This window comes from Euprymna scolopes, chromosome 2 (genome assembly GCF_053919585.1).
Source record: "Euprymna scolopes isolate OS-2025 chromosome 2, ASM5391958v1, whole genome shotgun sequence".
In the NCBI taxonomy this organism is placed as follows: Eukaryota; Metazoa; Mollusca; class Cephalopoda; order Sepiida; family Sepiolidae; genus Euprymna; species Euprymna scolopes.
Genome location: NC_136483.1, coordinates 37,629,184 through 37,655,095, shown reverse-complemented (window position 1 = coordinate 37,655,095; position 25,912 = coordinate 37,629,184). Strand labels below are relative to the sequence as shown.

At 34.9% G+C, this 25,912-nt stretch overlaps 2 protein-coding genes across 2 annotated transcripts in view; both read right to left on the bottom strand.

Annotated features, from left to right (window-relative positions):
* Window positions 1–1,203: 1,203 nt before the first annotated feature.
* Window positions 1,204–1,992, bottom strand: LOC145303548 (uncharacterized). The gene has a single exon (XM_080145029.1). The coding sequence runs from the start codon at window positions 1,990–1,992 to the stop codon at window positions 1,204–1,206; it is 789 nt and encodes a 262-aa protein (XP_080001155.1).
* Window positions 1,993–12,991: 10,999 nt separating this feature from the next.
* The window catches only part of LOC145291144 (hillarin-like), a 108,946-nt gene continuing 96,025 nt past the window's right edge, over window positions 12,992–25,912 (bottom strand). Inside the window, exons 4-8 of the mRNA XM_080136664.1 lie at window positions 24,855–24,986; window positions 21,510–21,592; window positions 18,415–18,558; window positions 16,546–16,735; window positions 12,992–14,366 (exon numbers count right to left, since the gene is read on the bottom strand). Of these exons, the coding sequence (XP_079992790.1) occupies window positions 13,203–14,366; window positions 16,546–16,735; window positions 18,415–18,558; window positions 21,510–21,592; window positions 24,855–24,986 (1,713 nt within the window). The 3' untranslated portion in view covers window positions 12,992–13,202. The remainder of the gene's footprint in view (window positions 14,367–16,545; window positions 16,736–18,414; window positions 18,559–21,509; window positions 21,593–24,854; window positions 24,987–25,912) is intronic.

Here is a 25,912-nt window from a genome sequence, read left to right as displayed (position 1 = left end):
CAGATGTCGGTACAGGAAAATCAGAAATAGCGCTTACTTTTTCGGGTAGAGGTGAAATTCCATCCTTGTCAATCAAGTGTCCGAGAAATTTAACTTCTTGTTGGCCGAAAACACATTTATCGGTGTTTATTTTCAGGCCGAAATGTGATAGTCTTTTAAAGGTTTGCTCAAGGTGTTGTCTGTGTTCGTCGAGGTTTCTGCTGGCAATCAAAACATCGTCCACATAAGCGAATATGAAAGGCAGACCTCTGAAAACTTCGTCAATCAAACGTTGAAAAGTTTGGCAGGCGTTTCTAAGCCCGAAAGGCATCCTAAGGAACTCGTAAAGGCCGAATGGTGTTGTTAGTGCAGTTTTATGTATATCTTCTTCTGCGACTGGAATTTGAAAATAGGCTTTTACGAGGTCCAGCTTTGAAAAAATTGTGGCGCCTTGAAGTCCGTTGGCGAAGTCATGGATGTGGGGGATAGGGTATCTATCTGGGATTGTTTTTGCGTTTAAACGCCTGAAATCTCCGCACGGGCGCCATGTGGTGTTATCAGCTTTCTGTACCATGTGGAGTGGTGACGACCAAGCACTTTTCGAGGGCCGTATTATTCCCATCTGGAGTAGGTCTTGAAACTCGGATTTTGCCAATTTGTATCTATCCGGTTTCAAGCGTCTGGGGGTTGAATAGACGGGCGGTCCTGTGGTTTTGATGTAGTGCTTAGCGCTATGCTTGATAGGGTCCGTATTTTTAAACGGCTGGGAGAGTTGAGGATATTTTTGGAGTAGCTGGCGGACGTGTGCATCTTCGGGTAAGGCAGCGCTGATTCCGGTGGTTAAAAATTTTGAAGTGGTTCCTCTCACCGAAATCTTCGTTTCGTTGTCTGTTAACGAATGGTTTGTCATGTCGACAGACAGGTTAAAATGGGCTAAAAAGTCTGCCCCTAATATTGGAGTGGTCACGCTGGCTATGGTGAAATTCCAAACAAAATTCCTTCGCATTCCCAGGTTTAAGTTTAACATTTTCTCTCCAAAAGTGGGTATTTTAGTCCCGTTAGCAGCTTGCAGAGTGAGAAAATGTGTCCCCGTTGGATGGCCATGCGGTGTCGGTATGACGCTGATTTCAGCTCCGGTGTCTATTAAGAAGTTATATCCGTGAATTTTGTCACGGATATAAAACAGACGACCTTTTTTGTGTATTCCAGCTACAGTTGTCGTCGTTACTGGCTGGAAAATTCGTTTCCCTGTGCTGTTTTTTTGAACGCACAGGGTGTAGTGCATCGTCGAGCGTCCGCGCCGAATTTTCTGTGATAGAAGCATATGTTTTGTCTATCACGTGAACCGTGTCGCCTGCTGCTGGAGCTTCTTCGCCTGGTCCTTTGTCGCGTGTTGTTGTAGTTACTGGGGTAACGTCGACATACTTGGAGAACGTCGGCTAATTGTTGTGACAGCTTTTCCACTGTGGACTTTAATTCCGCTAGCTCCTCGTCTCGGGTTTGCACTGGTTGCTGTTCTTGTGCATACACTTGTCGGCTTCGGGAACTTTCGAGTATCCAGTCAGCTATGTCGGCGAGTTTTTCTAACATCGTCTCTTCAGACATTGGCGCGAGGATTTGTTTTGCTGTCGCGGGTAGCTTATTCATCCACAAGCTACGCATAATGCTGTCAGACATTTTATTTTCTCCTAACAAGGATTTCATGTGTCGTAGTAACTGCGACGGTGTGCGGTCTCCCAATTCAACTTGTGTGAACAGGTTTCGCAGCATGGCTTCATTAGAAACGCCGGTTCGCTGTAGAATGGCTTGCTTGAGTGTGTCGTATGGGTTTTCTTCAGGCACATTGTCAAGTACATCTATAACCTCTTCCACTATCTCCAAAGGCAGTTTCTCGACGAGATAGCAATAACGCGCTCGTTGTGAGGTAATTCGTTTGGCGCCAAATAAAGCTTGTATTTGGACGAACCATATTTTTGTGTTCGCCGGGTTGAAGGGTGGAATGTTCAATGTCATTGTTTCATGCTGGGTTTCCGTGGGTTGTAGTGACATTATTATTATTTTACTCGTCTTTTGTTCGCGGTTTGACGTTATTCTTCCACGTGGTTGTCCGGTTATTTTCCGTGTGTTTTGTAAACATTTGTGTTAGAGTTCAACACGTGGTTCCTTCAAAAACGTTCATTTCATTTTAAAGTTCGGGGGTCACCAAATTTGTAACGGGTTAGTATATAATAATACACCAAACCGCTGCAAAAATATACAATGAAACAAACAGAAAATGAAGGAATGAAAACGCTTGTTGAATAAATTTGAACACGTTTATTTTTCGTAGAAAAATAAAAAGCTAATGTTCATTTCAAAAGATGAAAAATCCAAACGTGAGGAGGAAATGAAAAGGCACACATAAAGCGACTGCTGCTTTATGAAAACGGGGGAGAAAGAAAGGGCGAACGTATGCAGGTCGCTAACCGTCCGCGCACATGTTTTGACGAGGAGTGACCACTGGTAGTCGGGAGGCGAAATCTGGTGCGACTGGTCAGTTCAAAAACCAACCGATGAAAGAGAAAGAAAAAGGGGCTGCGCGTGGGACCTTGGTTTTCTGCGCATGCGTTTGGAGAAAAAAAGGAAGTGACCTCACGCTCGTATGTGTGTACGTATGTGTGGTTAATGCGTATGTGTGCTCGCGTGCGTGCCTGGGGTGTATATACGTAGTTGTGTATATACGTGCGTGCGTGTGGAAAACAAGTTTGGACACATCTTTTTTTCTTCTGATCCCGTCACATCACAGGCCAAATAGATGTCTCCGCCTGTGTGAGTAGTATCTTCTATTATAGCATTTAGCAGAATCATGAATGAATACTCAGCATAAAAAGGTCACCAGTATCCAGCAAAAGGAGGTGCTAAAAATCTCTGGAGACGGCAAAAGAGAAATAAGGCTTCGAACATGCAACATACGAACCTTGAAAGGAAAAAATCAATGGAAGTTATCAACATGTGTAGATGTCTCCGCATTTACAGTTGTTTATAAAGATAGCTGAAATAGTACCAAGGTTGTTAATGATGATAAGATCTGGTTCAACAACAGCAAAAATAGTATAAATGGAATTAGTATCATAGCATGCAAGGAACTTGTAGAAAACATTGTAGAACTTATGAGATATGGAGACCAAATTATTAGTTTTCCTTGTTATACAACAAAGTGAACTAGATGTTATTTCAGTTCATGCTTCACAACCTGATCAACAACAAGTCCAATGTAAACAAATTCTTGTTGAGCTGTCCTCTTTTATAGTCAAATTTCCACCACTAATGATCACTACGTTGTTGTCTCTGGCCACCATAAACTCATATCCTCAAGTGACTTTTGGTGCTTGATAAATGCTGTCTCCTTTGTAAAAAAAGAATTAATAAAGAAGAAAATGAAAAAAGCTGAGAAGGCAGAATTCTTGAGCCTTTTGGCGGATGTGATAGCCAATACATCAATGCAGAGTGACCTTGAGTTGCAAGAATCATGCATGGCAACCTAATGTTGGAAAAAATGGAATTCCATAGAAGATTCAGCATTACACGTTTACCTTGGCTGCCATTTTGGGATTAAGGGTAAAGCTAGTCCTTAGTTAATGTTTGAGTTAAAATTGTTCTAAAAAGGTTTTACTCAACAAAGAGATTATTTATACGATAATATTACTTAATTATACAAATATTTATCGTCCATAATATGTTAACTGGTCTTTAATTTAGATTGTGGATACGAAACTAACAAACTTACTTTTTTTAATCAGCTCAAATAACAAGTGAGAACATCAAGTTCAACACAAAAAATGCTGAAGGATTAATTGTTTCAACCACGACCTGACTGTCTGCAACACCCAATGGTTGACTTTGTCACTGAGTGAAGCTATAAAGACAAAAGTCATAGCTTTTAGAACTTAGACAAGAACAAGTCTATCAATTGATGAAAACAAGTACAGAGTGACATTCCGTAATGCGAATGACATCATCCAACATGCAAAGATGGGTATGTGTGTGTGTGTGTGGATATGATGTGACATGCTGATACCAAAAGACTCCATGAAGCCATTTACAAAGTTGTTAGACAACTGAAGAGGGACAGCTCTAATGCATCAAGTTTGACAATGGAAAACTTAACAAAGACGATAGAAATTATCCAAAGATGAAGGGAATATTTCAAAGCATTACTTAATGGCTAGTTTGAACATCAATATTCTCCTGGCAAGTGTAATACTTGAAATACTGAGGTTTTGATGGAAATAGGAAAAAAAAAAAAAGGGTCCAGGCCTGTTATTGTATAACAGCAAATTTGTTAAATTTATAAGCAAGATTTTCATGAGATTAATTTTTCCAAAACAAATGCTGATACTTTGCCAGAGCACTAAACTAACAGCACATGCCACTTTACAAAGGCAAAGGAGATGTATTGCAGTGGAAATTATAGAGAACTAAGACTCCTTGAGTATGGCTTGAAGATGAAAAAGTACTTGTGAATTGGATCCTCCCCAGATTGCATTCAAGCAATAGCGAGGCTTTCAAATCCTGAAATTGACAACAGATTCTCTCTTTCTGCTATCACAATTATGCAAAAAATTTCTCCAACATAAATAGCTTTTTCACACGTTCATTGATCTGGAGAAATCCTTTGACAAGTTGCCAAGAAATGCTATTCGCCAAGCCCGCGCGTGCAAATTTATTCCTAACAAATTAGTGAATGCAGTTTCCAGAGTAATGCAAATCGACCATGATCATGACCTTTGCTTGTATGCTCTCTGAACTTCTAGAAATGGTTGGAATGCATCAGAAATCAGTACATAGCCGACTCTTATTTATAATCATCCTTGGTGAACTGATAAAAACCTGCAGAAATGGTAATTCATGGGAGATTCCGTATGCGGATGATGTTGTTATTAGTGCATCCAGTGCGATGGAAGTGAGTACAGCATTTAACAGGAAATCAGAGGCTGAAAGGAATGGCTTCAGGGTTAATATGACAAAAACGAAGCATATCTGTTTCACAAAACAAATACTGATGCAGCATCTGTTTTTTTTAGAACGGGTTTGAATTTTATCGAATACAGAAAATGCAATAAGTGGTTTCACTAAAGGTGTGCGAATTTGCAGATGCAGCTAGTTTTATTTGCAGCACCTGTCAGAATCTGACTCTCATGGAAAGAATTGTTGTTGCAGGTGTCAAAAGAGTCAATAAATTCACCTACATAAGTAATACAATTAATTCCAGTGGGTGAACTGATACAATTATAAGATGACATATATCTGCCACATGGAGATTTTAGGCAGTGGCCAACATTTAAAAAAAAAAAATGCGGGCATCCTATTGTATGCGAGAGTAGCAACACACATGTCCAACCTGTACTCTTGCAGGACTGCAAAACAGTCAATGACAAAATGTCATAACACAATCCTCACTGTGTTGCATCAGATGGAGAAAATTGCCATTCTCACTTTTTCAGATGTCTAGAGTATGTTGCATAATGATAGTTCAAGAACGTCACGTCATCCATTGTCAAACATCCAAAATGTGGAAAAAATGTGTCCCACATTGATGTTGATGGTTCAAAGTTATGTCGTAGGATGTTTAAGACATGGAGGAGATCAGTTAATGATAATTTGATTGTTTTTTTTTTCTTTTTACAAATGAGTCACAACTTATCAAGACCCGGAGGCCACTCGAGGATAAGGGTTAATGAGTGTTCAGTAGTCAATGAGAAAATTGTAATCGTTGGTTGTTGTTGCAATATTTTTTAATTCGTAATGGGGTATGATCCCACACAGTCAGGCGATTCTATTTATAAACAATGCTGCTAGGAACTGACGAATCGAATTAATTCACGTTCTGCTACCAACCAATCAGAAACCAGAATTGGTCCATAAATATTAAACCTTTTCTGTAGCAATTTTGCATGTTTTTTCCATCTCGACACAGTAAGAATCTATTGCTCTGTGCAACTGTCACCACTCAGGACTTGTGTGGAACAACGCCCCATCGGAAACTGTTCTGTCTACTGCAAACCAGTCACCTCTCAGGACTTGTGTGGAATAACGAACCATCAGAAACTGTTCTGTCTACTGCAAACCAGTCACCTCTCAGGACTTGTGTGGAACAACGAACCATTGGAAACTGTTCTGTCTACTGCAAACCAGTCACCTCTCAGGACCTGTGTAGAACAACGAACCATCGGAAACTGTTCTGAAACTAAACATGGCTTACACTTCTAGAGGTTATGCGCCCAGCGTGCGTCTTTATTTCGATGGATCCGAATCAAAATTTTAATTGTGGCAAGTTAAATTTCTAGGATATCTACGAATCCAAAAGTACTTCAAACACAACCTGAAAACAGAAACGACCCCGACTTCATTGAAAAGAACGTAACTGTCTTTGCGGAATTAATACAGTTTTTAGATGACCAAAGTCTATCACTAGTAATGAGAGAAGCCCTGGACGATGGTTGCAAAGCATTGGACATATTCAGAGAGCATTATTTATCGAAAGGAAAATCCAAAATTATTTCTTTATATACTGAACTGACCTCTCTAAAACGAATGGAAGCCGAAGCTATTACTGATTATATTATAAGATCCGAAACGACTGCAAATTCTTTAAAAATGTCTGGTGAAGTTATAAGTGACAGTCTTAATTTCCATGGTCCTTAAGGGATTACCAAGTGATTTCAAGCTATTTACCACCGTGATAACCCAGAAAGAAAAACCCATGACTTTTAGCCAATTCAAGGTAGCACTCAGAAGTTACGAGGAAACTGAAAAAATGATCACAGAAAAAAAAAACGAATCTATAAATATCATGAAATTTAAAAATACACACATAAAAACACCTAAATTAAATTATACCCATGCCAGGAATAAAAACCGCAACTTTGCCAAAAACAATTTTTCTCCTAAGAAAAGTACAAAAATTATTTGCTATAATTGTGGACGACCTAATCACAAGAGTTTCCAATGTAGATACAGGACTCAAAATGGCGACTACATTAAAAATGTGGAGAACTCTGTTAGCGAACATACATTTTTATTTTCGTGTACGTTTAATGCTTCAACAAACAATAATAATTTTCTTGTCGATTGTGATTACAAAGGAGTCTGATTTTATCAATTTTGATCCCAACTTTAAGCCACAAAATCATTTTGTAGAACTAGCTGACGGGAGTCAAGTAAATGATATTGTTTTGAAAAGAGGCGATGCTAAAATCTTGCTAAGAAACAATAAAGGTGAACTATGTTTCTGTATTTTAGAAAACGCTCTTCTAATCCCAAAATTTAAACAAAATATATTTCCTGTACAAGCTGCCACTAAACAATGTGCAAATATAAACTTTAGCCCCAATAAATCAAAACTGGTGTACCCGAATGGAACTGTATTCGACATTAAAGAAAATGGAAGATTATATTATTTAAATAGTGTAGTCCAATCGAAAACTGCCAGCCATGATCTACAGACATGGCATAAAATTCTTGGACATCGCAATATTCCTGATATCAAAAAGTTGCCGACTGTAGTTGATGGAATGAAAATACAAACATCAAAAAACTTCAACTGCGACGTCTGTAAGGGAAAATGACAAACTATCAAAGCAAGATACCAGACAAGAAGGCCAAAAAAATTCTATCAATGGTGCATTGTGACTTGAACGGTCCCGTAGAACCAATGGCCAGAGAACATTATAGATATGTGTTGAATTTCGTAGATGACCATTCAGGTTTAATAATGGTTTACTTTTTAAAGAACAAATCTGATACCCTGCTAGCAACTAAAAAATATTTAGCCGACATGGTTCCCTACGGTGAAGTAAAGTGTATTCGCTCTGACAACAATACGGAATTTACCAATAAAGACTTTGAACTTTTACTAATTAGCCATCATATCAAGCATGAAAAATCAGCTCCTAAATCGCCACACCAAAACGGGACTGCTGAAAGAGTGTGGCGGACACTCATTGAATCAAAACTCCCCAAAAACCTCTGGACATACGCACTTATGGCGGCAGCCTATATACGCAACAGGTACTTTAACAAAACACTATCTAAAACTCCATATGAATCTTTCTGTGGTAAAAAAACAAATTTAAGCAGAATGCATATATTTGGTTCAACTTGCTTCGCATATATAGATAAAAAGAGTAAATTGAATATCAAAGTCGATAGAGGTATATTTCTTGGATACGATAAAAACAGTCCAGCTAATTTAGTATTTTTTCCAGAGAAAAATAAAATAAAAAGAATCCGATGTGTAAAATTCACAGACATGTTTAATTTTAAAGACGAAAACCCGTCATATGAAGAGGATGAAAGTATATATTTCCTCAAATTATTAAAACAAACGAAGACAATAAAAATGATGGAGACAAGAGTATCCATGATGATGATGATGATGATGATGATAAAGTCGAAAGATATCCCAAAAGAAATAGAAGGCGACCCGATTTTTTGTGGTCGACAATATAAAAGATTATCAAATCGACTATTGCTATTCAATGGAAAATGTGCCAAAAAGCTTTAATGAAGCAATTAATTCAGAACATTGTGATGAATGGAAAATTGCCATGAAAAAAGAAATAGATTCTTTAACCGAAAATAATACCTATACGGTAGTGCCTCTCTCAAAAGACAAACATGTCATTTCTACAAGATGGGTCTTTACAAAAAAGACTACAACATCAGGCGTGGAACAGTACAAAGCTAGATCTGTTGCTAGAGGATACTCACAGATTTATGGTATAGAATATTTTTCTATGTTTTCACCGACCACAAACCTAACGACAATCAGAATTTTACTGCAAATCGCATGGCAATATGACCTAAACATCCATCAAATGTATGTAAAAAATGCTTATTTGAATGCCCCAATAGACTGAAATTTATATTACACCTCCAGAGAGATTTATAATGAAAAATAAAAATAGCATGTGGTGACTTAACAAGTCATTATATGGTCTAAAGCAGAGTGCTCAGTGTTGGAATACAGTATTTCATGATATTATTAAACAACAATTTAGACAATTCGCTGCAGACCCCAGTTTATATACCCAACACAAAGACGATAAACTACTGATTTTGGTTTTGTGGGTCGATGATATTTTAATCGCATCAAATTGACCGATGTTAAGAACAAATTAAGTAAAAGATTCAAAATGACCAATCTTGGCAAAATATCCTGGTTTTTGGGGATAGAATTTACTCAAAGCAAAGAACTTATTACATTATACATCGACAAAATACTATTAAAATTTGGAATGGGAGAATGCAAGAATGCTCTACACCGGTCGAAAATGATATTAATAAAAATATACACACAGAATCTGAAATAATAAATGATAAATTATACCGAGAAATTATAGGTAGTCTTGTATATTTAATGACTGCGACCAGACCCGACATATGCTATACAGTAACAAAACTGTAAAAAAATTATCACGGCCGACAATGAAGGATTTAAACAGAGCTAAACAAGTTCTTCGTTATTTAAAAGGAACTAAGGAACAGAAGTTAGTATTTAGAAAATCAAAAAATCCCCTAAAATTAGAAGGATTTTCGGATTCAGATTGGGGAAACGATGAAGATCGAAAAAGTATATCTGGATATTGTTTCAGATTCTCAGAAAATGGGCCTATTATTCCATGGAAATCTAAAAAGCAACAGATTGTATCTCTCTCTACGTGTGAAGCAGAATTTATCGCGATTACACACACGACCCAGGAAGCACTTTACCTTAAAAATATCCTAAAAACTATTTTAGAGCCAGAATTAATTAAAAGCCCTGTAGTAATTAATTGTGATAATCAAGCAAAGATCTAAGCATATAGATATAAAATACCATTTCATAAAAAACGAGGTGAAAAAGGAATCCATTATTTTGAATTACATATCATCAGAACAAAATATCCCTGATGTATTCACAAAACCCGCAACAAGAATAAAGTTAAAGCGTTTTTCTTCAAAACTTGTTGGGGGATTCGCCTGAATAATTTTTTCACAGACCTGTATGTATGTATGTAAATTTCTATATATAAAAAAAAAAAAAATAGTTCTAGACAAGACGTTAAACTGCATCCATTTTCTTTGCATTAACACTTTAACCTACTAATGTGTAACTAATACTTTTGCTGAAATAAAAAAAAAAAAAGTCACTGTTTTTAAAAAAATCTTTTCTTTGTAAACTTCCTTTTGACTAATAGATTTTTTTGCATCATTTTGTTTTTTTTGCAAACATTTTCTGTGCGATTTTTCTTTTCGACAAATACTTTTTACATGCTTATTTTAAGGCACACATAAATTACAATTGACTTTGTTGTGCACATTAGCTTTCTTTCTTATTTTTCAAAAATGCCCTATTTTTGCATTGTTTTAATTAACAAAAAAAACAACAAAAACAAACAAAAACCCTCTCATTAAACGGGTACATATTGCATGTATATTTATTTATATGTATGCGTTTTTGAACAAAACTGCATAATCAAATTTAAAAATGGTTTCTTTTTCACATTCCACCCCTTTTTAAGGTAAAAATGTTCTATTTCTTTTATTTCTCTCCTCTGTACACATATGTTTGATATTTAAACAATTAAAAATGGCGTCTTTTTACATATTAAAATTTTAAGATCCAAATACTTTCTAATTTTTGTTATGTATAATCTATATATCTATAAAAGTGAACGCATCTGTATCTGTCTGTGTGTACATTTCCCCACGCAATAACTGTCAATTTTAAGTCTACAGACTCAAAATTTGATATACAGGGTACTGAGATTTGGGAAAATCGATGTGATCGGGTTTCGGCCAGAAATTTCACTGTTAAGGGGTCAAAGTTCAATGATTTGATCTTTGAGAACTCTACCAAACACCTCTGACAATTTTGGGTCTACACACTTGAAATTTTAGATATAGATTCCTTGGACATTGATCTAACTTAATAACTTGATTTAAGCTCAAAACAATAAATTTTAAGGGGTCATAATAGGGGTAAAAGTTAAAAAAAAATCACCCCTTTTTTTTGTTTTGTTTTTTGCTCAGCATACACCTCCAAACACTCGGGCAACGCCGGGCTGAAATGCTAGTTGAATATAAAAACATTTATTTTTGAGCAGAATGAACACAAGGGACTTCCCCATTATAAAAAATAGGGGGGAATGTTGCAATATTTTTGATTTGTAATGGGGTATGATCCCACACACTCGGGCGATTCTATTTATAAACAATGTTGCTAGGAACTGACGAATTGAATTAATTCACATTCTGCTACCAACGAATCAGAAACCAAAATTGCTCCATAAATATTAAACCTTTTCTGTAGCAATTTGCATGTTTTTTCCATCTCGACACAGTAAGAATCTATTGCTCTGTGGAACTATCTACTGCAAACCAGTCACCTCTCGGGACTTGTGTGGAACAACGAACCATTGGAAACTGTTCTGAAACTAAACATGGCTTACACTTCTAGTGGGAATTTCTTTATTTTTTATTATTTTTTTTTAATTACATTTTCACCGCAAACAAGGCACATTGCCACTTTGATGCAGGTGGCTACTATCAGGGACATAAGCTACAGAGGTACTATGTGGGGAGTTGGGCAGCAAGATGTCAGTTCACGTTACACTTGAACTTCTGCATGTCAGTACAGTTGGGAAAGCAGGAACCTAAAAGGGATTTCCAAAGTCTAGCGGTTCTAGGGAAGAAACTACTGGAGCAGAAGGGGTGGGATTTTGCTGCTTGTCGGGTTTGTCGGGGTATTTACGTTGAGGGGGTACAAGTGCTTGCAGTTCGTCAGAGCATGTTTCCTGTGAACATTAAGCCAAGGAGCTTGAATGAAGTGCTCTCAGGTAATCTATCTCTAGCCATAGCTATTGGTGGTTGGTAAGGTTTCATGTAATTATTAAAGGAAACTAGCTTTGTCTTGGCAGCGTTGAACGTTACTATTAATTTATGACCCCATTCCACTACAGACTGAAGATCTTCCTCTAGGGTTTTGGCCATTACCTTAGATATGTGCTCATTAGTTTTCCCTATGTGCCTGCTATAGAGTGTGGTGTTGTCAGCAAATACACCTATCTCAGAGACAATTTTATCAGGTAAGTCACTTATGAATATCAGAAATAATAAAGGTCCAAGTATCAATCCCTGAGGTACACCCGCATTTATATAAAATTTTTTGAATGTACGCCCATCGAGGACAACCTGCATTCTTCTCTCATTTAAGAAGGATCTAATTATGCTAAGTATTCATCTACTAATACCATAGGATTTTATTTTTAAGAGAAGATCATCATGCCATACCCTGTCAAAAGCCTTAAATATATCTAGGGCTACTGCCCTCCCCTCCCCTACCTTATCCAGTTTAACAGTTTTCTTATTGTCTTGTGAGCCTTGTAAACCAGATGGATTACATATGACGCCAGATTTTATTTGGTGTGAAGCTTTAGTTTTTTTTTTTTTTTAACTCTTTTTCATCCCAAACAAGGCATACTGGCACCATGAACATAAGAGGCTACTGTGGGGAGTTTAGTAGCAAGATGTCTGTTCACATTACATTTAAACTTTTGCATGTTAGTACAGTCAGGGAAGTAGGAAACAGGGAGGGGATTTCAAAGTTTGAGAGGAGAAATTATTAGAGTAGAAAATTTTCCAGGATCTAGGAACTTCAGCAATGAAAGGATGAGACTTTGCTACTTATCAGGTTAGTCGGGCATGAATACATCAAGGGGACACAAGTGGTATGAGTTCATCAGAACACATTTCATTAAAGTATTTGTAAAACAAGCACAGGGATGTGACAGAGGTTGGAGCTTGGCTGATAGTGTGGGATCTATTAGATTTGTATGCTTAACAAATCGAAAACTAAACAAAAATACAACAAATAACAAACAAATCGATAGAAAATTAAATTTTTTGTTGGGTGGAATGATTTAAAGGAAGGCATTAATACACAATAATACCAAGAAAATTATCATAGAAATTGATAACAAAATAAGGCTTGATTTTTAAAATAAATTCTTTATTTTTAATTGGTAGAATGGTCGCATTACTCAACCAAAAAAAATGGCAGAATGTCATAAAAAATTTATAAATAGAATAAAATGGAATTTAAATTATATTTTTCTCTGGTTTTGTTTCTTTTATACACAATTCTACAAATGGAATTTCTTTTTTGTTGTGGTTTTAAATATGAAAAAAAAAAAACAAGGTTAAATTTCTGTTTCCGCATCTTCAACGAGTTCATAATCTAAGAGATGAGCAAACATCGAAGTGTCTTTCTCCATTGTGAACCGTGCGATGACTTTGGTTGTCCCCACTGTGTTTGGCATAAGGATACTTCCTTCCCAAGAATAACCGATTCTTCTCTTCAAATGATTCCAAATTTCACCATTCACAACAAAAACCTCAACCGCACGTGGAACTTCCAATCGAAACATGTATCTGCGCCCTGTAAGCATATCGCCGGAGAGTGGTTCGTATAATGTGCATTTCTGCCAGCGATGGAAAGTGTTTGGGAAGACATTAACTGCAGGGTTAGGTTCTTGACAGACGACGAGATAACGGTAAATGCACTCAAGCGTTTGAGAATCGTCTTTGTCACTAGCCCCGTAAAGGGAAAAAATATAAAATCCCTCATACGGACAACGGATCATATAGGTGGCGCCAGTGTCACTCCGGGAACGGAGAAAGACGTATCTGTCGATATCTGTGATGGATCCGTCGTTCATATCAAAATATTGGAAAGAATGCGTCATCTTCACTTCAGCACCCATCTTAAAAATGATTTCAAGAGTGTCATTGTTGCTAATAATTAATGGATCAGGATGAGATTCCATAGTGATGTTAAGAGCTTCTAACGCAGGGGTGGCACCAAAAAATGGAACAGGTGGATATGGTGGTGCTGGAGGACCCAGAAGTCTCTTACAGTTGATCAGAAAAGAGCAAGCACTTTCCAAACATTCAGAATGCCAGAAATCTCCAATATAAACAGAAAAATAGTAGACGCCAGTTTTTGGTAGGCTGACCGTGAAGATTGCCTCATTCTTCACGAGACGCAATAAGGTTCTTCCTTCCATTTCCTTTTTGTCTTGGCTTTTGTCGAACGGTTCCAACATGGAGCCAAAGCCAAGAATTTTGGGAATGATTAATCGTATCTCAATGACACCAGATTCTGTGGAAATGGTGGCGCCATAGTTGGAATAGAAACGGAGGCCATAATTGAAAAATGGAGATTTCACAACAGGAAGGTTTATAAACTCTGAGAATGGAAGTGGGATTTCTAGCAGTTGCCATGCTGGCTCATCTGGGTAATGCTGATAGATGTAATCCTCTGGATCAGTCAGAAAATAAAACTCATCATATGTGTGAAAAACCTGAAAGACAAAAATAAAATAATTACAACCAGAAATAGAATAAAAATTTGGAAAGATCAACTTTAAAAGAACAAAAATATTTTAACATAGTACGTAAATACTATTAATGGTCAACCACATCAGCTGGAGACAAATTCATTGTAGGAGCTGACCGCTTCTCCATAAATAAGGTTTCAACCAAGTGAAAATCAGTTCTTCATATTGTTTGTAAAGAATAAATAACTTTAGGTGTCTGTCTTCATCTATTTTCAAAGTTATCATTTCATACACATTCAACATCATTAAACCTGAATTTCATGCCAGCTTAAAAAAAAAAAAAAAAACAAGTTTTCCCCCATCATTTTTGATGGAGAGTATACATTAATAAACAAACAAACAAATTTAGCATCTGAAGAACAGATACTACACTTTGATCTTGTCCCGAAGCATTGTGTAAACTAGATATGAAATAGTGCAAATGAAACAGACTTTGCACAAGGGAAATAATCCTTAGTTAACTCTATTCATATCTTATTTAATAATTTACCACAAAAAAGGTTTTTCAGCAGTTCTTCATTATAATGGCGAAATTCAAAAATCAAACTATTGACTACTAAGTAAAACCAATGGTATCTACTTAATTGTCATGTCACAGTAAGGAATATATTCGAAAATTACGAAAAATGATAAGGTAAAAAATTAATTATTATGAAAATAGTTTTTGAAGACAAGTAGCGAAAATTAAGTTTTGCTATTGAATTATAAAAGGGAGGTAATTATTTTCTGAAGCTTAAAAAATCTTGAGTCAATTTAGCAAAACTCAATTTTCACTAATTGTCTTTGAAAACTGAAGAATGGCTGACACTTTTTCTGCAAAATAGAAATTCTTTTTCTAGCTTTAAGTTCAAAAAAGTAAAAATCAAGTATTATGGTTCTTTTGTGTTTTAAAACTAAAGAAAAATAGTAATTATATGTGCCATTGTGGTAAAAAATTAACTGCAAATTTAAAACATTATTTGGATTCTTTGCACTATCATTCTCATCTTGTGTTTAATTTTCACAAAATTTCAGGGATGTAATCTTCGACCTTCAGGTGTATCCTGTCAAATTCGGAAATCTTTCTGTCGAACTTGAAAATTAGCATGGAATTTCAAACGGAACCCATCCACAGGGGTAATATGCTCTTATTGCGTCAACCATGACCAAGTAGAAGTATTAAGTAATTCACTATTGTATTCTTAGTATTACTTGCACTGAGGATTGAACCATCAACATCCAAAAGAGTAACTTTACAACTGAATTTTACCAAATAATTTATCCACTATGCCATGGATCCTTGTGGGCTGAAAGATTACAGAGTTCAACAAGATACAGATTGGAGGTTTTTTTTTTATTTTTATTTATTTTTACAAGGAAATCACCACTTATCAAAGCTCAGAGGCTACTCGAGGATGAGGCTTAAAGAGTGTACATTGGTCAATGGTACAATATCATAGTAATTATTAGAAGTGTAAATTTGGTAAACTGGATTACTTAAGGGGAACGGCTCATCAAGGACTTGTTTACGTTGGACTTTAAGACAGCCATATTGTAGTCAGCTAGAAAGCAGATAAACCGTAGAGAGTTCCACAGGTGTGCAGTTCTAAGGAAGAAACTTTGTTCATGGAATCTATGTTTAGGTTTAGGCACAGATAAAGAGTGAGGGAAATTATTGATAGTGTTTTCAGCCAAACAAGTGTTTCTTGTGAGTGTTTGACGAGGGGGGACCATAGATTGGAGCTCAGACGAGCACTTGCCATGAAAATAACGATAAAACAGACAGGCTCGCAACATCTCTTCTGTAAGAGGTTGCAGGGAAGAGAAAAGGGCATCCCTCACTAGGCTACAAAGTCTATTCTGAACTCTCTCAAGGCAGGATAAGTCTTCCTAGCAGCTCCTGCCCAGATGTGACAGCAATACTCCATCCTTGGACGTACCTGGCTCTTAGCTAGATATCTACTGGATTGATAGAAGGATCCCACCACTTTTCCAGCGACCTTGGTTACATCGACAAGAATATTGTGAAAATAACACTCAAGATGAAAACAGTATTTCAAAGAATTCAAATAGTAGAAATAATCAATTCTCATCTCAAAAATTCAGAAATGTGAAAATTTTAAGATGTGAAACTCTAATATGAAAACTTGAATGTAAAACTCACTTGAGGTAAGTCATCCTTATGTCCTGAAATATGCCTGGCAGCCCAAGTACAATTGATAAATCTCCAGGAACCATCGACAGCAACAGCAGTCCAGGAATTTCGAAATGAATTGCCTTCTATGCGCATACCAGGTTTGTAACCAGCCCCTTTGGAGTAACCAATGATGATTTCACAATGAAGCCCTGCAAAACTAATGGGAGAAAAAAAATTACACTTTAACAAAATATATATATATATATTTTCCCAAAACCTCTATTTTCATTTTTATTAAAGGAAATGAAAAATACATAAAAACAAGAAAAAAGTGAAAGAAAATAAAAAATAAAATAAGACCCCCTAAAAAACAAAACAAAAAACAACTAAAAATGCATAAGTTCAAGTGTTAGATAATTACAGTTAAAAAAAGTTTTCGGTTCTTATGTAGTGTAATGGGATTTCAAGTGCATTTTAAGTAAAAAGACTATTGTCATATTGAAATTAGTAAAAAAAAAGTTTAAATTATGAAAAATAATCAAATAGAAAAATAATTGCAAGTAAAAATAAAATTTATCGAATTTTATCATATTTGCTAATGTTGCATCATTCTTAAATTCCAGGGGAGTTAATTGCAATCCATAATTTTGGCAAAATAAAATATATATTGTAAAAAAAAATAGTTTTAGCAGACCTATTTAGTCATTTTTTTGTAATTACTACTAAGTTTGACATGGTATGTAATGTTTTTACCTAAAATTCATTTATTTAAAATCTCATTATACTGCAAACACCGAGTTTTCATGTTTGTAGTATTTTTTAATTCAGTGTCTGAAGATTATGTTATATTATTTAATAGAATATAAGCAAGTACATGATGCGAAAATGCGTTGTGTTCATTCACTTCACAGGTCTTGATTGTTTGCTCATTGTGCTGGTCCAAAGTCGGTCGATTCTGACTCAAGTTGCAGTGTGTTAATTGTGTAGTCTCAGTGTTGCAACAAGAATTCTTTGTCCAAATAAAACCATAACTATAATTTTCATTCATTTTCTTCTTTTGAACAACAGGTTTGCAGAGAGAATCTTAGCCTGACCAAATCAAAACAAGTTCATAGTCCATCTCTTTAACTGACTTCAACACTATTGACTGCCAAACGTCCAAATCTAATTGATCTCCACAGATGTGGAATTTATGTACTTTTGACCAAAAGTCTTAGATGTCCAATAAGTCAATGTCAACTGATCACTGGAACTAACCACACCCATCTCTCCTCTCAACATATCCTCATTCTACCACCCAAAATTTGACCACAAGATAATGAAAAGCCAGCAACCACTTGAAACAGTCAATCTGCTACAAATCTATGACTAATCACAAGCCCAATGCCTAGGTGTCCCTGCCATTATTTTTGGCAAAATCTCAAGTAGGTCATAATCATAGTAAGGGACATTGTACCAGAGAAACATTATTTTCTTAAGTGAATAAACTGAATTCTGAGTAGCCTAAACTACAGACCAGACATATTTCCCTTTTCTTGTTGAATATTAATCACTTGCAGCAAGTTTGCTATTTGCATGTATTGTAATTAGACAGCCTACTAACCATGCCCGTTAGTGAATGTTCATAATTAAATAAATAAAAGTCATCACATTTAAAGTAATAATTTTGAATGAAACTTGATTGAATTGATAGCCTCATTTTTATTTTTGTTAGTACTTGGAAAATCTATTAAATCAATTTATGAAAAATTTTCAAAATCCACGAGAAATGAAAAAGAAAATAGGTAAAGAAAACAGAAAAAAAAATATAATTAAAAAAAATAAAAATAAAAAATACCCCCCCCCCCAAAAAAAAGGCAAAAGTGAAATGAAAAAAAAAAGAAGGGGCCAACATACCTACATAACTTTTTAAAAACTTGATGATAGCTTTCTTTACCACTTTTGACGCCTTTCAATAAAGAGAGTGAAGCATTTGGATGGAGGATTTGTTTTACAGAGTTTTTGCTTAAATCTTTTGCAATCAACCAACGAAATAAAACTCTGAAAATGTAAGACAAAAATAAAAATTATAAAAAAATAAAAGAAGATTTAAGCTCTCACAAAACAAAAATGTTCACATACTGTTATGAGTCGGAATATTTCTCCAAAATTTTAGATAAAAGTACAAAAAAATACTGACTATGCCAAGTAGCAGCTTTGTTGACAGCAGTTGTTTTACAGTTAAACTTAGGAATTACCCATTAGTTTTCCTGCGTGACCTAACCACCTATATACAGTTTTGATCAATCAAATACATGCATGCCAAAAATTGGTCAAATCTAGAACTTTCTACAGAAATGTTTATAAAAGTACTGGTTTGGAGATCAAGAGACATATCAATACAAGATGTCTGCACTGCCACACAAAGCTATGATACTTTTGACTGGTATTTTTGTACTATATATTTGTGAAGTGTTTTTTGAATACTGGTTATCTATGTTCCTATGAAATATTTAATTTATTCCCTAATGTGCCTCTTGATGAAACTTTCAGGATTTATGCCAATAGCCTTTATTATAGTTACCTAACTAAGCTCCTATTTTCTGGGCATATATATCTTGAGCTCATTGGTTTAACTACTAGCTTTGATGGAAACATATATCATCAAATCGATGGCATAGCAATGGGAAGTCCTTTGAGAATTGGCCAATATTTTTGTTGAATTTCAAGAACTGCTTGCTCGGTTGCAGACACCAGTGAGCTATTTCTGTGTAAATAGATAGAAGAACTATCATTTAAAACTATGAAAGCAACCATCTTCATTTTCTCTATTTAATGATGAAAAATCAACAACTTGAATAGAAATGCTATAACTGTTTATTTTCACATATACGACACTCAATAAATTTACTACCAAAGTTAATGATTTTTTTAGTGCTTGTGCATTATAATTGGATATAAAAGTTTTTTTAATTATGCATTCTAAGTATTAAAAGCGCTGTCATGCACCAACATTTCTTGTTAAAATTTGTAAACAGTGTGGAAAATGATTGAGTAGATCTGCTAGAAATATTTATTTGTACAAAAAAAAAAAAATGCTATTATTGTATATTGTTGATCTGCTATTTTCTATTTGGAAATCACAGAAGTTAAGTGAAAATAAGGGAGATAAGTTTGTTATAAACTGATAAAATTGCATTATTTGATAAATTTTCTTTTTTTCTTGTAATTAGTTTTCTATTCGATCATTTATTGTAATTTTTTAATTTTTACTAATTTCAACATGGCATGTTAATACGAAATAGTGTTTTTATTTAAAATATACTTTTTGATATCCAATTATAATGTAAAAAAAAAAAAAAGGTCTTCTGCTGGCTTAACCTTGATTAAACTATCAGATTAAACACACATAACAATGCATGCACTACGAATTACATTTTCTAACATTTTTTTTTCTTCTCAGAAATAAATATTTATTGTTGAATTATTTGATGCTCATTGTCCTTTTCTTTGTTGTGTGTGGAGCTATTTTAATGGCGCTCATGACACCAGCAGTGATTGAAAAATGGAAATCAGATTTAAAAATACAAACAAGCATTGAGTTGCAATATGAAATGTTAGTCTGAACATTTAAAGAAAAAATAAATATTTTACAATACGACTGATGTCATTCCAAAGCGGTAGGGTGTGGTACAACATTTTTAAAACATCCAATTTTATTTATTCAGTAAAAAAATCCTTTTCTTTTTTGATTTCCTTGTAAGGATAGCTGCAAGACTTGTGCAGTTAAAATGTTGTCAGAAATACAGATTAGATTGGGTTACAACAAAGAAATAAATACTCAACTTTTTACCAGTTTTTAACAGGAAAAAGTTATAGCCGTTGACTTAGAATGAGTGCTTTATGCCAAATTGATGATTGAATATGGTTAAATTTGTGCTCATTTTTTTTTTTTTTATTAAATACTCATTTCTATTAATCCATGTGCATGAAATGGATACCATAACACTTAGTTTGCCGCACCTTATCATGACAAAGGTCCATACACAATTTCAGCCAGATTGGACCAGTAGTTTCCAAGAAAAGACGGAACAAACAGACAGACTATGGGAAATATAATATAGATATTCTCAAATCAAAATCAGTTTGATGTACAATGAACACATTTTCCATTTGTCGTAATGTTGGGAGTGTTATCAGTAAGTAAAGATTATCTGCTTTTTTTTTTTTTTTTTACTTCCGGTTTTTGCTCTGTAGATGGGATGATGTTGACAAACAAAATATGGTTCCTTCTGATTATCTTCCTCTCAGATAATGTGATCCCCCTTTTTTCACATGTTAATAATGGCTTTCTTATCTGCTTGAACATGTCTAATTATCTGTTAAGTTTTGAGATATTGTGTTGAACAAAGATGGTGGCGTAGTTCAGATCAGTAACCAAGATGGCGACCAAGAATCAAATGCGGTCCATGGCGGAGTTAACCTCTTAAGTTCTGAGATATTGTGTTGAACAAAGATGGTGGCATAGTTCAGATCAGTAACCAAGATGGCGGCCAAGAATTAAATGTGGTCCGTGATGTAGTAAACGGCGAACTGATTGAATCCAAAATTCGACAATTTTTATAATAATTTTGGGACGTTTTCATTGGTTGTTTAGCACAGCCGTTGGTTATAAAAATGATTGGCGAATCCATTAGTCTCATACCCCCCATCACAAGTCAAAAACATTCTACACACCCCCTTTTTTGATATAATGGAAAAATCCTTTCGGATTCAATTTTGGTTTCACTTGAGAAAAGGAAAGAAAAATAAATAAATAAAAATAAATGAACAAAGAAAAATAAACCAATAAAATAATTTTTTTTTTTTTTTTCTTTTCTTTTTCTGGTTTTATGGGAATTTGTCTTTATTCCCATCAGTCAAAAACATGTCTAATTATCCATCCAGATAGACAGCAGAAATCGGAAGTCAAAAAAAGCAGATAATCTTGACTATAACCAAATGTTCATTACCTGACTTTTTCAAGTTCTGTTGAACAATATCGTGTTAAATCACGAACAAGGTCCGTGAAATTATGATATTCTCGATTGGCAATCTGAAAAGAAGAAAATGCAAGAAAAATTAGTTTTTAAAATAAACTTGTTAATTCTACTTTTAAAATGGTTGTTAAATTTCTTATGTAAAGTTAAAAGAGTAGACATGGGCTTTTCCTTCCTACCCGATGAGCTATCTAATAAACTTGGTATAATTAATTCTCATATTTAGATGTCCCTGCACGCGTGCACACACGCACCATAAAGTCATCCTACTTCACAAGTTACATAAACATTAAAAAACTATAACAAATAATTCAAATCTCAGCACATATTTTTATCATCATATAACCAAAATAATCCTTATAGCATCATTATCGAAAAGTCTTTTTTCCTTTAATCCACTTCATACAAGGCATATTAGCACCAAAGCATAAAGTACTACTGTGATAGGGGCCGGATTTGTAGAGGGCAAACTGGATAGCCGTTGAGCAGAAAGATGTTTGTTCACATTACATTTAAATTTCTGTATGTTGGTATAACTGAGAAAACAGGGAGTAAGGAAAACAGTCAAACAAGCAAGGGTAAAGAGAAGGGATGTGATTTCATTGCTAGTTGGGGTATTTATGTTGGGGAGTACAATGCAGGGAGTTCAATAGAGCACATTCAGTTGAAGTATTTGTAAAATATCACAGGGATGTGACAGGTGCTGGAGCTTGGGAGATAACAGAAGTTATTTTTTGCCCTTTTGTCCAAGAGGGAAAGACTAAAGTTTGGTGCACCAGCCAAGATAATGCGCCATGCATGTCCAAATAGTGGCTTTCTAGAGACATAGGATTCTGGTTAAATGTGAGAAGTTTTCTAGTTTAGTAGACGGAGCTTACTTTTTTTGCAGCAGACTTTCAGTATCTTCTACATACTTATTCCAGTTCATTGCTGCCTGAGAATGTTTAAATATTTGACTCCAAAAAAGAGTGCTATCAGCCATGACAATTGGTGGTTAGAAAGGTTTCTTATAATAGTTGTTAAAGGAAAGGAAATATCTTGGTAACATTAACTGTGACCATCAATTTTTGGCTCCATTTCACTGCAGATTGGTAGTCATTTTCTAATGCTTCCATTCAGTCTCAAGAGACAATGGACACCCCTGTAAGAGTAACCACGCGCGTAATTGTAAGGCAAAGGTTGCGCAATCCCAACTACACTGAATTGGCACTGCTTAGGTGGTAAGGAGAGGCCCAAGACTGACTGAAAACAATGCCAAGATAAGTGAAGAACACAAACAGTACGTAGAATTCCCAAATGGTCACCTATTTTAGTACTGACCAGGCTCAATGTTGCTTAACTTCAGTGATCTTACGAGAACCGATGTGTCAACATGATTATACTGCATATGTTTTCCAAGAATTCAATTATTGCGGGTGTGATTATTTGATTTACATTTATACTAGGAATACAGGAGGGTATCAGCAGCAAATACACCCATCACAGACTAGATTGCATCAGGGAGGTTGTTTATGAAGAACAGGAATAATATAGGTCGAAATATCGCCCTCTGGGGCGCACCATCATTGATATGGTGTTGTTTGGATTACAGCTATTGAGGACAACCTGGATCTTTCTTTGAGCAGAGACGGATCTGATTATATTAAATATTCATCCAGTAATTGTCTAAGAGTTGATTTTCCTGAAAAAAAAAAAAAAAATCATGCCAGACTTTGTTAAATATCTAGCGCTACCAATCTAGTTTCACCTAAATTATTCCAGTATGCAGTGTATATGTTCAGAGATGACTGTTAGGATATCTGCAATAGAATAAAATGGCCTAAATCCATACTGTTGGTCAAAGAGTTTAGTATTTTGCGAACTATTGCTAAATTGATTAATGATTCAAAGATTTTAGCCAAGAGCAACAGGAAACTGATGGGATTTTCTCCAGAGTTCTTGAAAACTGATACCACAGAGGCAATTTTCCAGCTATTAGGGAAGCAAGATTCCACAAGGAATTTGTTATAGAGTTTGATGGGGATAGGGGCCAGCTCAGCAGAGCATTTGTTTATGACTATAGCAAGTATAAGGTCTGGTCCACATGCATTGAAGATGTCAAGGCATTATATTTTAGCCATGATATGAGAAAAGGTGATCATATCATTTATTGCAGTTTCCGTCCTTAGTGGAAAATTTGGAAGAGAGAAGTTTGTTTGTTGCTGTGGAAGCAACTTCATGAAGGTTGGATTGTAGGAGAATTTTTGAGTGTTTATTGTCCACTACACTATTATAGATTTTTCAGGAAATCATGTTGTAGTCATCTCAGTATCTCTACTTTTAGCTGTGGCTATTATACTCTTACTCTTTCTTGATGCTACAAATCTTTATCTATGTTTTATTGATTTATGGTGTTTGAAACAGTAAAATGCTTGCTGCCAATGTTCAATAGCAACTGCACAGGATGAAGTGAACGAATGGGGAAAATGAGACTTGCTTTGGAATTTCTATGTTGAGACAAATGCTTTTATATCTGCTTTGACCCATTCAATTATCTCTCATGCATACTATTTAGTACGGAGAGAAAGTTTTCCTTTAGGGTGCATCTCTGCAGAATTCCCAATCAGCATATTGGTAATATCTTGTTGTTTGAGCAATGGTGCTTTTATTTGGGTTGGGGGGGTGTTATGGTGATATCAACAATTATTATAAGATGATCAGCATTTCTTAGGCGATTATGGGCATATATTAGACAAGTTCTTGAGTTGTAAGCTATATTTAGTTTCAGAACAGTTTCCGATGGTTAATTGTTCTACACAAGTCCTGGAGGTGACTGGTTCTCAGACAGTTCTTGAGTTGGAAGTCACAGTGCAAAATATTCTTCCTGTGTTGACACAAAGAAAACACATGCAAAGTTGCTAAATAAAAGGTTTAATTTTTATGGAGCAATTCTGGTTTCTGATTGGTTGATAGCAGAACGTGAATTAATTTGATTTGTCAGTTTCTATCAGCATTGTTTATAAATAGAATCTCACAACTGTGATGGATCATACCTCCATTAGTAGTCAAAAATATTACAACACAAGTTTTGGGCAATATTGTCAGGAATAGGTTGAGAAATGAGGTTTGCTGGTCCTCATGATGTGAGGGGGGGGGGTCAGGAAGATGATGGTTTGAGTAAGGGAATTTAATTCAGATAACTATTATTTAATCAGGATAACAGTTCAACTAAGACAGCTCTTGAAATACATGTGTGCATGAAAAATATGAAATAGTTTAAAATGAAATCATACAATAGTTCATTGTTAAAATAAGAGAATGCTTTTTTTGTCTACTGACCTCAATTGCTCGTTCATCAAGTTGTTTAAAAATTGTTGGTGAACGATAAATTTGAACTTTTTTCGTTTCTGGTGGCAATATAGGCGGTCGCATTGAATGATCAAACAAAGCACTGTTGTCCATTTCTCTATCCTAAAAAATATTTTTTTTTACATAGATTTAAAATGTTTTTTTTCAGAGATATAGACAAGTTTAAAAACATTTTTATAACAAATTATATACATTTTCAATTCAAAGTTAACTTTATTACACCGTCAGATCAATAAGGAAAAAAAAAAAGAACTCTTTAGGCTTTGGTATTTCAAAGCCTAAAGCTTCTTACCAGGAGAGGAGAAAAAGTCAAGTTTATATATATATATATATATATATATATATATATATATAAACCTGGCCTAAGGACATTAGCTTAGAAATGAAATTAAATAAAGATATACAATATGTATATAGAAGGAAGGGGGTGATAATAGAGAGAAAAAAGATAGGATAAATGAGAACATATGTAAAGTATAGCGAAAAAATACAGGCATCAAAGTCAAAATAGTATCAAAAAATAAAATAAAAAAATAATAGATAAAATAAATAAGTAAATTTATTTATCATAATTTATTGTGTGTGTGTGTGTTATTTCTAATATTATATAAACCACATCAAATGTAAAAGAAAAAATTCTTGTAAATTTACTAAAAAAAAAAAAAAAAAATCATTTTTTTTTTATTTGGGGTAGACAATTGTTTCGGCCTACCACCACACTACTAGTAATATTCAAAATATATAAGGTATTTAATCTCTGAATGAAGCCATCCTTCATACAAGGAAAAACTGTATTACATTCCCCATTCATTTTAAATATTTTTTCATTATATAAAGCATCTTTTTTTTTCACAATAGTGTTTACATATATTTTTTTTTTTATTACATTTTCACCCCAAACAAGGCACAGTGGCACTGATGGAGGGAGCTACTATTGGGACCATAAGTTGCAAAGATACTATGTAGGGAGTTAAGCAGCAAGATGTTTGTACACATTACACTTGAACTTCTGCACGTAAGTACAGTTG